Below are 13,638 nucleotides of genomic sequence, written 5' to 3'. Positions count from 1 at the left end.
TCCTTATTGTGTCCTCTGTATAGCCTAATCACTATGCTAGGACATAAGATTTATCAACTTGAGTTGGCATTCAGTCAAGACAAAGTGCCACTCCCTTTGCTCCAGGTAAACTAAGGGCCCATTTCACGACCTTCTATGATTGAAAATTTCCACAGCTCATACATTAGTAGCTGACCCCCATATGTTTCTCAACTAAATTGTAAGTTGGTTTGGCTATATAGAATATAGAAGAATAGCATCATGTTAGGGGTAAATTTGTGTTTTATAATGTTTTGGTCTTATGTGCACTTGTGTAAGATGGCTTGTGTAAAGTGGAGTTTTTTAATTCTAATTTACATGTTTCAAATAAAGTAATTATTTTAAAATTTGAGGAAAGAGACCCTTTAAGAAGTTTTGTGAAAAAGATCAGTGGCTTTTTCTTTGCACAGCCATAACTAAAGATGTCACCATCACAGTTGTCCATAGCTGGTCCACATACGTTCTTAACAATTAATTTTTTCATTTTTTAATTGGCTGATAGCAGTACTTTTAGCTTGTGAAGTGGGTACATGGTGTTGGTTGTAATATAAGTAAATATAGAGTAAATAAAGTGAAATATATTAGCTTTGTCTAGGCTGTGGAATAAGACTAAATCTATTTTTCCAGCAATCTAAACTTTTTCTGCAATCTAATCTAATATGAATTAAATGACTTAAAATTGACTTTGTTTCTGTGTATATATGGTAAAGCTTTGATCCACAATCATATAAGCTAATATATTTCTCTCCTTCAAACAAGGTAAAGGTGAAAGATAAATAAAGGACAAAGCAATAGAGGTAATAGTCCCCAGAGAACCTGACCTTTCCCTGTAGTGAAGTGTAGTGTGTACATCTATGACCCTGTGCCTTGCCCATAATCCCCCACTACAGGGGCTGGATTAGGGACTCGTCTTATTAGCCTCCACCCTCCCTCCACTCTAAAGGGGTCTTGCTCCCTCTTCAGCCTGGATCGATGACTGGCTCGGTCTGCAGAAGCAGCTCTGGTTATTAAATGTGGGACCAACCAAACCCTTTGGACTGCCAAGATAATCCCATGACAAATTAAGTAGATGAAAACAGGTCATGGAGAATGGGGAAGTGGAGAGAATCTTCATATCGTGACCCTCTAAACAGTAAACACACAAGCAAGCAGACGCTTGAAAAACATCTATTTTATTCATCATATGTTAATCTGTAAGGATTTTAACCCCTGTTGGATCAGCGTTTTATTAAAAAAATCACTGAATGTGAATCCTGATGTGAAAACACAGATCTGATATGCAGACAGGGTCAGAGTTGGTCTCTCCCTTCACATATAGTAAATATTTTATGATTATCACTAATGATGTTAGGTTTGTAACCTTAAAGGGAATACATGATTAGAAATTGGAAAACAGAACTGTCTGAGCTAGTCATATAAATTTAACATTGCATGATATCTTCTAAGTTCAGCTACGTGCTCTCCCAACTTGTTATATATTTGTATTTACCAATTGATAAACATAGTCAATTCTGTGGTAAGTTTAGGTGAGTGTGGTTATAAAGTGAATGGAATTAAGAATAAGTAATTTATCCTAAAGCAAAATCAATGCTCCAAAGTTGAGATGAACGTGCAGTTTGAGCTGTGTTGAGAAATTCTGAAAAGTACACAGAAGCTGTCAGTGTAAAACAAGTTTCACTCCTCATACGTAATCATACACACATGGACCAACACAATAACTTCAGTCCTTTAAAAAAGAAAAAAAGAAAAAAGTCACCTTACTGGAATAAGAATGGATACATGGACATTTTGTTGACATGATGAAGACTCTTTTTTTTTTACCACCTGTATATTCCCTTTTATCGTTTTGTCTCTCACATAAACCATGTCTTTACAGGTATCACTCACTCACTCACTGTCTTATACAGTGTGTTTGTGTGTGTGTCACGTCTGAGGCTGTCATGTAGAATAACACCAGACGTTAATTATCCCCTCTGTCTGAGGTGAACGTCACTAGAGTCCTGAACTGGATGTGAACCAGCCGTTCCTGAGCACAAGCAAAGTCTATTAAATGCCGTTATTGAATCTTCAACCCAATTTAAGAGTGAACACACATCAACTGGCCATCTGGCTTCTATCTGTGGTGGTTTCTTTACTCGATTCCTTACCTCCTATGAGGAAGTCTAGACAATGGGCAAAAAAAAGGAGACACATTTGAAACAGAGGGATACATTTATATTAAAAGGTGTTGGTGTGCTGCTGGTGTAGCTTTGTCTGTGTTAGCAGAGATCGGTCAAACTTTATCTGGAGTTTGTACATGGACACTTGTTTGAAATAGAAGTTTTACGAGCTACTTGTTACAGCATGAGAACATGACTGCGAACAGAGATTCCTCTTGAGAAATATATAGTGTTATTGACTCAACTCAGAAAAAACAGTACTTTCCAAAGACTTTATGATCTTGAAAAGGAACAATGATGCAAATGGTGCCTGTATTGGAAGCTTTGAAAGAGATATATATATTTTAAAACTAGTTGGCAGCAAACTAGAGGGTTTTTACAACATCCACCTTAAATTCAATGGCAAGCAGTACTTGGCAAATATGGTGTATTTTGAAAGGTGATTTACTCACTTAAACTATTGTGAAATTTAGTGAACAAAGTAGTGAAAGTAATAAAAGAGGACAGCATCGGTGACTGGAGGCTATTAGTGTAAGGCTAACTCACACATGCTGTGGATTAGTGTTGTTCTGTGCAAACCTTGCATGTCACTCGGAAAGCCAACATTTTTAATAGTAGGAAACCAACAGAACATGCCCCTGGATTTCCTATACTGACTATCAACATTTTTTTAGGTGAGGTAAGGGTAAGTATACTACACTTTTTAGTTCTTCAAGCTAAAACAATTGCTATGTCAATGGACTTTTTTCAATATGTTTGGTATATGATAGCAGGGAAATAGAGGTGTCACTGATTACATGAAAAAACATACTGCATTCCATTTAGGTGAACTAGTTCCAGCATCCTGGTATTGTGTATTGTTTCTCACTCGCATAGTTTACTAGAACTTTTAATGGAATCATTCTATTGGACCTCAGTCATTGTTTTCTTCTTCTTTTACATGTGCCTGACTGAGGAATCTTCTGTGGCAGATAAGAGCTTGTCAAATTCTGTGTATTCTTAGAAAGGGCCTTCCTTTCTTATCTCATTTGTAATAGTAAACATAATTTACTGTGCTTGATTCATGTGACAACATCTGCTGCGGTCGACTTCTCAGCACAGATGTTGTCCATCAAATTTTCTTTCTCCATCAAGGTCAAAAACAAAGTAGATAAGACAGTATTTATTTACTTTTTATTTATGCCTCTGCACTTTTCATCTCATTTGGTTGACTGGACTTCCTGCATTTTCACAAAACATTGACACATAATTGTTTTCTCTGAATGTGTGATAGAGCTGTGTTAAAGGTTTTTAAATCACCACAACACTTAACACCCTAAAATGAATTGGGGAAACAAGAGGCCTTGCCTTGAATTATCAGGTAGGGGGATGAAATATTAGGAGTAGGACCGAAATACTAAAAAGGATTTAGGATAAATGGCATGATGTGGTTATGTTGGAAGAAACACAAGTCAAGGAGGAAGATGACGGTGCATGAGTTGCTGCTGTCAACATAAGCTGGATTAGTTTGGTTTAATATAATACAGTACGGTTTGGAATGGTGAAGCCCTGGGTCAGGCTTGTGTTTCGGCTGAGAGCCGCCTTGTAGGCGGGTTGTGGTTTGTGCCCAAGGGCTCTGTCAACGAGATGCATAGCGCCACTTGGTACCAGTGCGATGACAAGACAGGCAACAATGGAGGACTTCCAGTAGCTCCTTTTTTCCCTGCTCAGTTTGTGGCTTGTGGTTTGTCTCAACAAAGCTTTGCAAGGATAGACTGCGGGCGTTGAAGACACACTGGTTGCAATGGAGTGATGTTTTCCTGTCACCCAATCAGCTAACTGTCGTGGGTGGAAAAAATACAATAGCAGTGGCTGGTTATTCTGGCATGAAAAATAACCAAATATTGTCATAATAACAAAATATATTTCACAATATATTCACGGGAAGATTGTGTTAATCTCATCTTTATTTTGGGGATTTAGTCACAAATGAAGCCGTCCACATCCTTAACTACTCTGCAGGTGGTCTTAAGAAACACTTACAGTTGCGTGCAGAGCTCCACGGTCTTGTCACAGCATTAAATACGCATGAGTTGTGGCACAGTTTAAGCCATGATTAAAATCCGTCGCTTGCACCACTAAGACATGTCTCTGGTGTATCAGATGGAAGCTTAGCACCGGCATATGCGCGCTACAATGATCCGCCGATGGATGACAGGTGGTTATCCCACTATTTGCATAATTAGGGGTATAACTTGCAGGCTGCTAGAATGTCATAAACAAATCCATATGGCCTTTTGGGAAAATCCAGATGATTCACAGCACAGCTCACACTTACTGCCTTCCACGTAAGAGGCACTAGGATTCCTCACTGAATGTTTAAAGTGAGTGTGAAGTCAAGAACAACTTCATTCTGTCTGCTTGTTTTGGCAGTTCTGATGGAATGTGGGAACTTTATACTAGGTTGTCGTAGATCGGTCAGTGTGGCAGCTGTAACATGGCCCAGTGTTTCCTGTGCAGAGTTCTTTTACATGTTTGATTCCTGGTATAATTTTAGTTCTGAGCTGGACAGTTGCTTTTCTCTAGAACTTTCTCTGGACAGTTTCTTTCTCTAGAAACTGTCCAGAACCAGCTCCGTTTGGTAGTAGGGCATATACAAACAACTCATATCTCTGGAGTCAGTCATGCTATACTGTTTGTGCAAATTTGCTGCAATTATGGCTATTTTTAGTGTGGTTTGGGAAGGGGCTTGCATGATCATTCACACACAAACACACACACAGCTGTGTGGAACAAGATTGACAGTATTTCTTTCACTACAGCAGGACTCAAGCCAAGCCTAACCTCCCATAGTTGAGTTGTACTGTGTTTCCGTTTGGGCTCAGTAGACCTTTTATAAAAACAAAAGTCCTCATAATCACCACTCCTCCTGTCTGAGTTGGACCATCAAAGCTTGTGGCCAAAAAGAGCAGAAATGTGTAACTGTTGGAAGACTGAGTGGATAATGCAACGAATGGTTTATTGTTACACTAAATCTTATTTTTCCCTCCTCTCTTTATTTTCCTCTCACCCTACTGCTCTCCTATTCTTCATCTTTATTCTTTCCTTCCCTTTCTCCACTTCCCCCTCCTCAGACATGCCACTCCACGTCCGTCCCAGCAGTGACCCCTCCCTGGTTGACCTTCCTCCTGGTGAAGTCCCAGTCGGTCCAGACGAACCATCTAGAAAGAATCCAGCTCGCTGGTCCACGACTGCTGGCTTCCACAAGTACAACCACAATCCAAACACAAGCATTGGTGGGAGTCTGGAAAGAAAGGTAATATAATGTAAATGGTCAGTATATTAACCTTGAGTTTTGACTGCCATGTAGAGAAAATACTACAGTAGTGACGTGCTATTTATCAATTTCATAAGCTGTAAGATATCCACGAGCATAAAAAAAATCAACATTGCACTTATTCTTCATTAAACCACTGTCAGGGAGTCTATGCTGATTCTTTTACATTTTGTCTCGAAGCTATTTTTCACAGAGCTGCAGATAAAGTGGATCAGCATCAATTATAATGTCAGAGATAATGTGCTCTGAAATCTAACCTCCAGTCGCCCTCTTTTTTTTTTTTTTAACTTTCCAACTTACTTTTCTCTCTCATTTTCATTTGTACTCTCACATGTGAAACCTGTGCTGATCTGCTTGCGGATATCCAGCTGTGTCATAGATAGTCTTTATCTAAAATATGTGATAACACCCTTCTTTGCCTCCCAAAAAAACGGTAGAGATTGTGAAACACACATAATTCACTTTTCTACGCCTTTTTCGAGCATCTGATTATGAATCCTTAAAAAGGCAGCTCAGGTACATACTCCCTGTGGCTTGTAATAAAGACAAATAACCTTTAAAATGGCTGCCACATGTGATGGTTCCTGAGAAACAAAGAGGTTAAAAAGAGGGATGATCGAGTGCTTGGAACGTGACATGGCAACTCTCCATGTGATTAATTTGTCTGAAAGCGTGGTCTGATAATCCTATTTAAAGACACTTCAGTCTTCAGAGCCGTGACATGCTCCGCAGTGGGGGTGGAGAAGAAAGTTTGGGTAAAGTGGTTGCTTGACCTTTCGTTTTGTCAGAACAGCTTGTCATTTTTGACCCCATTGTTCCAAGCCAAACTGAGCAAATGTGAAAAATGTCCTCAAAAAGGATAAAAAACACAAAATTAGATTGACCCTCATGTACACTGCGCAGGTTATATGTTTTTTTGTTTAAGTGCGTTGTGGAATAAGCAGAGATTTAATAATGAAGAAGAACAAAACCATTACATTATTGATGGTATAAGTTTATGAGACTATATTCAAAGTAGATTCATTTTTTGACTGGTTTATTCAAAAAGATGACTGTAATGTTCAGGTGCACTTCTTGACTCCTATCTGCTGCAGGTGATCGGTTATCTGAATTTAAATCAATTTCAAGCCAACACCTGGAGGCAGTCATTTTTATTGTGCAATTTCTGACAGAACTATTACATTTTTTTTTTCAATAAAAGCTAGTATTAGTCCTCCTAATCCTCAATATCTCTTTTTCATATGTCTAACTGTCATATTATTCGCCACCAGTCGAAGATGAAGTCTATTATTCCACAGATGTTTAATGTCTTCCATTGACTGTGATATATTTATGTCTTGGCACTAACATTGTTCTTACTGTGACCATACATCAGTGATAAGTGCTGCCAAAAGAGTGTGTGGCTATAAGCCATATTCAACCATACACATAGACTCATGGTTGTCTGGGATCATCTTACACCACGGCCCTGATCTGTTGAGTTTCCCTTTGAGACTCTATGGATAAATCAAGCTTGGTTCTGCAAAATCTACACAATATAGGTCAGCGTGAATCCTCAGTCATCAGCTCGCACTGCAAACTCATCACATCTCCCAATGACTTTACAATACCTCATTATCTTGGTTCACCTTGTGTAGCACAGTCAACTGAAGGGATTAGCCAGTGGATTTGAGGCTGCTGATTTATTGTTATGTATCTGGATTCTGGGTTTTTCCACATTTTACGATCTGACGTGTCGTAAAAGTTTGTGGAGAGAAATCCTATTGTTGCGCAGTGGGGACCCGAGGCTATGATGGCTATCAGAGGGGCCGTCTCATTTGAGCCCACGTGTCCAGCTGAGTTTTACAGTCTTGTCTGCAGTGCTTCCTCTGACCACCGTCATGCCACATTCAACTAAACTAAAACACACACACATGGGTTATTAAAGCATGCAAAGGTTTTGTCTTCTCTCTCAATCTCTCTTTTTAAAACTAGTTTTTTCTTCATTTGCATTGTTCCCGTGTTATTTTCTAATTGTACTGCAGTCTGGGCTTTGTTTTCTTTTGTTGTGTGATGTCTCTTTAAAATAAATCAAAGTTTCCATCTGTTTAATGCAATTTTCTAACTTATCAACCCATATATCAGAGGTGTAAATAGATAAAGATGTGCTCCCCCACTCTATAACATGTTTATATTATGTTATAATGAAAACATGGCCATGACTGAATACAAAACTAACTTATTATCACTATGACATGTCTTATCATAGTAATAATAAGACATTTGGTCGTAATTATCATGTATTTAATTCCATTTTAAATTATATATATAAGCTTGTTTGGTGTTTTATGATGGGCTATTGTGTTATAATTTCAAGCCCACTTTACGAAACAGTTGTTTGACATTCCTGCCTTATGATTCTTGTTATGTTTTTCTGTCTTATTGACTCATTGTCTCCTCTGTGAATTTTATTAATATTAATTTGCTTTCAAAGTTACCCTCAGCTACCTTAACCTTCAAGCACTGGGAATTTAAAGCCGAGGCCCATCATGTCTGAAATATAATCTAGTCGGTGTGTGTTTTTGTGCTCAGTGCCACTGCAATGTCTGCTGAGGTCTGCTGGTGTTTGACCCCATTTTGGCAAGAGCATTTTTGGAAGGTCCTTTTCATGTAATGGAAACGCTCAGCTGTGGTGGTGTTTTTATAAGAGGCCTCTTATTAGCGGCTCAGGCCTAGCTGCAGGGAGGTGTTTTGGTTGTGGCTGATGAAATGGAGTGAGACTTGAATTAACAAACCAGTATTTGAGAGTGAGCCAAAACAAACTAACAAACATCCACCACAAAGTGTCTCTCAGGCAGCAGAGAAAGACATGACAAATCCACAAAGCACCGTTTAAAGATTGTGTTAGTCATTGAAAATGTTTGTTGATAGAGGATTTCTCTGTTGTAGCAGTGGTATGATACATGTAAGCAAATCTTCTGATAGTAGTATCCATGTCATAATGTGATATTAATCTCTCCCTCTTATCTGTTTTGTCTGCAGGGCAGAGGAGCCCATGCCTACCGGAGTCTTCCACGGGATGCGAGCGGCTGGACCACTCAGTTCCAGAGAGAGATGACTCGATCGTCCCTGAGTGCTAACCATCCAATGGTGGACCAGTGGCTGGACAGACAGGAGCAGGTACAGTTGTGGGCTTAATCCATGAAATATGGTCATTGTTTTTTTTTGTGGTTTAAAGAATTATTTTTTTTTTTTTTTGCAAATAAGCACAAGCACTGAGTTAACTGCACAGGAATCCAGCAAGCCCGTTACATTCATTCAGTCACAATGGGACACCAACACAGTCTGCCAGCTTGTATAAAAGATAAAAAGATGATTATGGTGAATTCCACATAGTGAATTTTTCAGAGCACTGCAACTGGCTCAGTACTTTTTCCTGGAAAATAGCCAAAGTTGAGGTTTGGGATTTGGAAGAAATAAGTTGTATATGTGCATTCCTGTGGAGCGAGTATAGTACAGACTGTATGCCGCACTCTGTCAGGCAGTTAATATAATAAGAATACAAAAATAGTTCTCCACACTTGGCAGCCATATTGCCATAATATGTGCTGCTGAGTGTAACATGAGTAGATACAGCCAGACACGTGTATTTGCATTTATCTCTATTTATCTATGTCTGTTTCTTTTATACATTCTGACTGACATTAGACTTATACTTCTGTGTAATGCTGTTTGCCAGTTTTTTTTTATTAAGTATCATTATTCAGTCTCAGTCATTGCAGGCTCGCCTCCTCACTTTACACCTCCTCCTCTCTCAGTCTGCACTTTGTGATTGTCTCACTCTGCGACTGGTCCCTCGACCCCGTCAGCTTGTCAGAGGAGAGAAAAAAATGTTCCCTTAAAAAGTTATTAAAAGTGACAGAAGCTCTCTGCTGGGAGAACAGGGATGACCTTGGGAGGTGTCAGACACGCTGAGCTCAATGTGCAGAGAGTTTGCCTTTTCAGTTTCTGCCCATCACTGCCTCAGCTACTCATTTTGACCCATGTAGAAGGTGTTGAATTGATCTCTTTTTCGTGCCGTGGAGCAAGAAAAGTGCAATGAGACGATGTAAAACATCCAGAGCTGAGATAAATGGTTGCAAGTATGCAAGTTAGTATCTCAGAGTGCAAATACAGTATAAGCTTGAAATCTGGGTTATTAAACGTATTTCTCACATAATCTACACTGGTTTACATTTCTCTTGCCACAATTGTCACAGAACAAACTCTGAGATATGTGGTGATCTGAGTTTTAGTTTTATTCTTGTTTTACCGTTTTCTTTATAGTTAGACGATGGAATGGAAAAGAAGACCATTTTATTTCAGTATGTAATTTGCATGTGTCTTTGCAGAATTGCTCGATTAGAATATACGGTCATGGGTTCACACTTGTTCTGATACAGTAGATGGGTTTTCTTACAGGCTTAGGAAGCTATTATCATATTTCCTGCACATGCATGTGACTGATATACTAATAATGGCATTGAAGTAGTATTTTCATTTAACTCTCAGCAAGAAGAGTGCATAACACACAATATAAAATGATCTTATAATCATGAATAGTTCAAGCTTTTGTTCAGAGCGCTGTCTATATTTACTCTTATTCAAACTCTTATTTGCTATAATTGTAAACTTAGTTAATTACACTACCAAAATAACAAACTTCCTTAAACCAAGATTTAGTTTTTAGGTGAGTGCTTACATTCATGTGAGATTACCACAGAACAGGAGTCATGAGCATCCATGTACCTGCAGTCTAAGCATTCAAAGGTGGTTATTACTTGAGTCTTTGTAATCTGACACCCGCATGAATAAGATGATGCTCAAAAAACACAAGTCCGCTCATTAGAGGTGACGCCGTGTCATTTTCAAAGGGGCGCGTAATTGCCAAGTTGTTTCTTTCTTTCCTTCACTGCCTTTATCTCAGGAGTGATCACTGCCTTTCCCTCCCACACATGACAGTTTGATATTTTGCCTCCTTTGTGTATTTGATGGACAAGCAGCATAGCAGCACTAACTCATGAGATGGTAAGATAAATATATGCAGGTTAATTAAAAAAGAACTGAGCTCACATTTATGGACGATGAGAAACACACACACACACACACACACACACACACACACACACACACACACACACACAGCCTTTATTGTTCAGGTTTTAAGAAAATCACTCCAGATTACATATTTCTGTTGTACGTCATTGCTCTACTTTACAAGAAACTAGCAACAGGGAAAAAAAGGATGGTCACACGTTCTATATGTACATTCTGGTTTTGCATGTGAGTGTGTATAATGCTCTGGCAGCATCCTTTCCTCTCCTTCAGTCTTAATGTACCTGACCATTTTAAGCACTCCTTTATCAAATCTCTTTCTTTAATGGATTACATGTGTGGAGTACAATGATACCGGGAAGAACAGACTTCCCGGTATCATTTGGTACACTCTTTAAGTGCTTTGATTCACCATTTATGTTTAAGCAGAACTTTCCACAGCCTATGCTTTAAATGCCAAAGTTCTAAGGGGGGGATTTGGATGCACAATACTGATTCCAGGATTTTGTCATCACCACCCAGAGCTGAATCTGAAGATGTTACTCCAAGAGTGGCCCAAGGGTTGTTTAATGTGACTACTTCCTGTAAATCTAAAAATAACATGAACAAGTGTATTTTATTTCACAAGATACAGCTTGTAAGCTATTTTTTTATTATTGTTAAGCTTCATGGCAACATTTATATATAAGATGTAGTAAAAAGCCAAAGGTAGCGGTTCTTATTTGAAAGTCAGGTTGAAAGGAAGTGGTGCTATGTAAGACTGACAGAGGGACTATTGTTTAAGAAGAAAGTAATGTCTAGTCAGCTGGTAAGATAACACATGATTTTTAGTAAGAATGACTAAATCAAAGATATAAAAAAAGCATTGATTTGTTTGATAATAATATTATATTATTATTATAAAATATGTATTTATAAGCATAGACAGGAAGTAGTCATACTTCACATATGTGCAGAAACATTGGCTTTCCAGTACAAACCAGGTAATGACAGTCACTACTTAGCCATGTGATACAAGCATGATACATTAGCAGAGATAATGTTGCCAATAAAAAACTGCTAGGTAGTGAATGCAGATTACTCCATTATCATGGATAATGTCTCCATGTTTTCACATTTGTACTAAAATGTGAAAAAAAATTATTTCTAAAACAATAAACTGCCAGTATAGTGTGGATGACAGGTGTTTTCAAAGCAGTTCTAGAAGAGCAGAACATCCACTAATCAAATAACTGTTTCTTACCCAGTCAGTGTCTTGTGTTTATTTTCCAGCTAACCTGTCAATAGCCTCAACACCACACACAGTACTATTGATTTCCATTATTTTGATAGCCTTAACATTTCCAATCCCAAACCTTAACCAGTTAATGACCAATCATAACCTACCTTAATGCGGTTCCGCCTCATTGGGACCAGGTTTTGGTCTCCATAAGGACCGCTGCTCCTGACAAATTAGGTATTTGTGCCAAACACAAGCACACACACTCTCCCTGCCAACTGTGTCATCAGCCAATGAATGCCAAGGCCTTATGAGTTATTGTTTACATAAACAGCTGACATTAACCAGCCTGTTATCCTTCTGATGAATGCTAATAGGCCCTCCCACTCAGCAGCGCACACACACAAACACGCATTTGGATCTGGCTGAGTGCTTCTGCACAATTTTTGCAGCCTGATGAACTACTAGAGGCATTTGTCAGGAATAATATAAGAGGATGGACTAACATCAATACAGTGAGATCACAGGATGTGCAATGTCAAACAATAATATTGTACTTCATATTGCAGAAAAAAGTACACTTATCTTCTTTCTGCTGTGTGGTGCGAGACTTACCCAGGTCAGAGTAGTTTGTGTGTTGGTGGAATGATGTTTGATGTGTATCCTGATACTGACAGGCATACAGACAAATATCCCAATATTTCCTGGTGTATAGCTTTTAAAAGCCTTTATCAAACAGAAAGGCAAAGAGAAAAGAGATACTAACAAAAAAAGAAGAAAAGGCTTTGCTGATACATAGAGTCTAAAGCATTTATGTAGAGAAACAGCTTTGTTCAGACACTTTTGATCAAGACTCCAGCTGTCAGAGTGCCTCCCTCTGTTTGTTGTCTAAATGAGACACCTTGTCTGGCGAGTTTTAAAGGGAACCCAAAGTGGCGAGGTGCCCAGCAACATCACTGAGCCAACATGTTGAAAGAAGATGAGTCCGTTCAACATCAAAATGAAAGACGTGAGCGTGGAGCGGAATGAACACACTCCTTTACTTTCATATTTTCCATATCAAACATTTTGAACCAAACAAACACCGATTTTCATTTGGGACCTGATTTGTCAACAAAATGTTAGTTTTTTCCCTTTTTGTTGTCTCTCTCATTTTAGTTTGAAGCCAGCAGTTTTTTTCTCTCATTTACTCTTTGAACAGTATATAGTTACTTTTACACAATCATTGCCTGTTAAATATGGAATATTGTTTTCCTCAATTTGTAACTTTTTGTATCTCTTTGTATCTCTTTAGAATGATTGTTTCTTATATTTGTACACACACCAATCAGTGATAGTGAATTTTACATCTGTGTTTAACCCACCCTTAAAACACACCAATAGTGAACACACAAACCAGGCGCTGGGGAGCAATGGGGGGTTGGGTGCTTTGCTTTTGCCAACCCAATTTCCTGCACTTGTCCACAAGTTACCCCAATCCTGGTATTTGTCAGCCTCTGTGCGATTATGCACTGTAGCAGCCCATTGTTTCTTTAAGCAGATTATCTGTATTATTATCTTTAGGTCAGTTTAAAATTTTGAAAACATCTATCCATCCATCCATTATCTACCGCTTTATCCTCCAGCGGAGGGTCGCGGCGGGTGCTGTGCCTATCTCAGCTGCCATAGGGCGATAGGCGCGGTACACCCTGGACAGTTCGCCAGTCCATCACAGGGCTACATATAGAGACAAACAACCATTCACTCACACTCTCACACCTACGGTCAATTTAGAGTGACCAATTCACCAAATCCCCAAATCTGCATGTTTTTGGACTGTGGAAGGAACCCGGAGAAAACCCATGCACACACGG

The 13,638-nt window shown here is 38.8% G+C and overlaps 1 protein-coding gene across 1 annotated transcript in view; it reads left to right on the top strand.

Moving 5' to 3' along the window:
- Positions 1–13,638, top strand: part of LOC310937743 (partitioning defective 3 homolog) — a gene marked incomplete at both ends in the record, with an annotated part of 330,453 nt that overhangs the window by 119,586 nt on the left and 197,229 nt on the right. The window contains 2 exons of the mRNA XM_083902083.1: positions 5,291–5,472; positions 8,515–8,652. Coding sequence (XP_083758209.1) covers positions 5,291–5,472; positions 8,515–8,652 — 320 coding nt within the window. The remainder of the gene's footprint in view (positions 1–5,290; positions 5,473–8,514; positions 8,653–13,638) is intronic.

Source organism: Microchirus variegatus (genome assembly GCF_963457635.1).
Source record: "Microchirus variegatus genome assembly, chromosome: 15".
NCBI lineage: Eukaryota > Metazoa > Chordata > Actinopteri > Pleuronectiformes > Soleidae > Microchirus > Microchirus variegatus.
The sequence above is the reverse complement of the archived record's forward strand: the minus strand, read 5'-3'. Positions and strand labels throughout refer to the sequence as shown.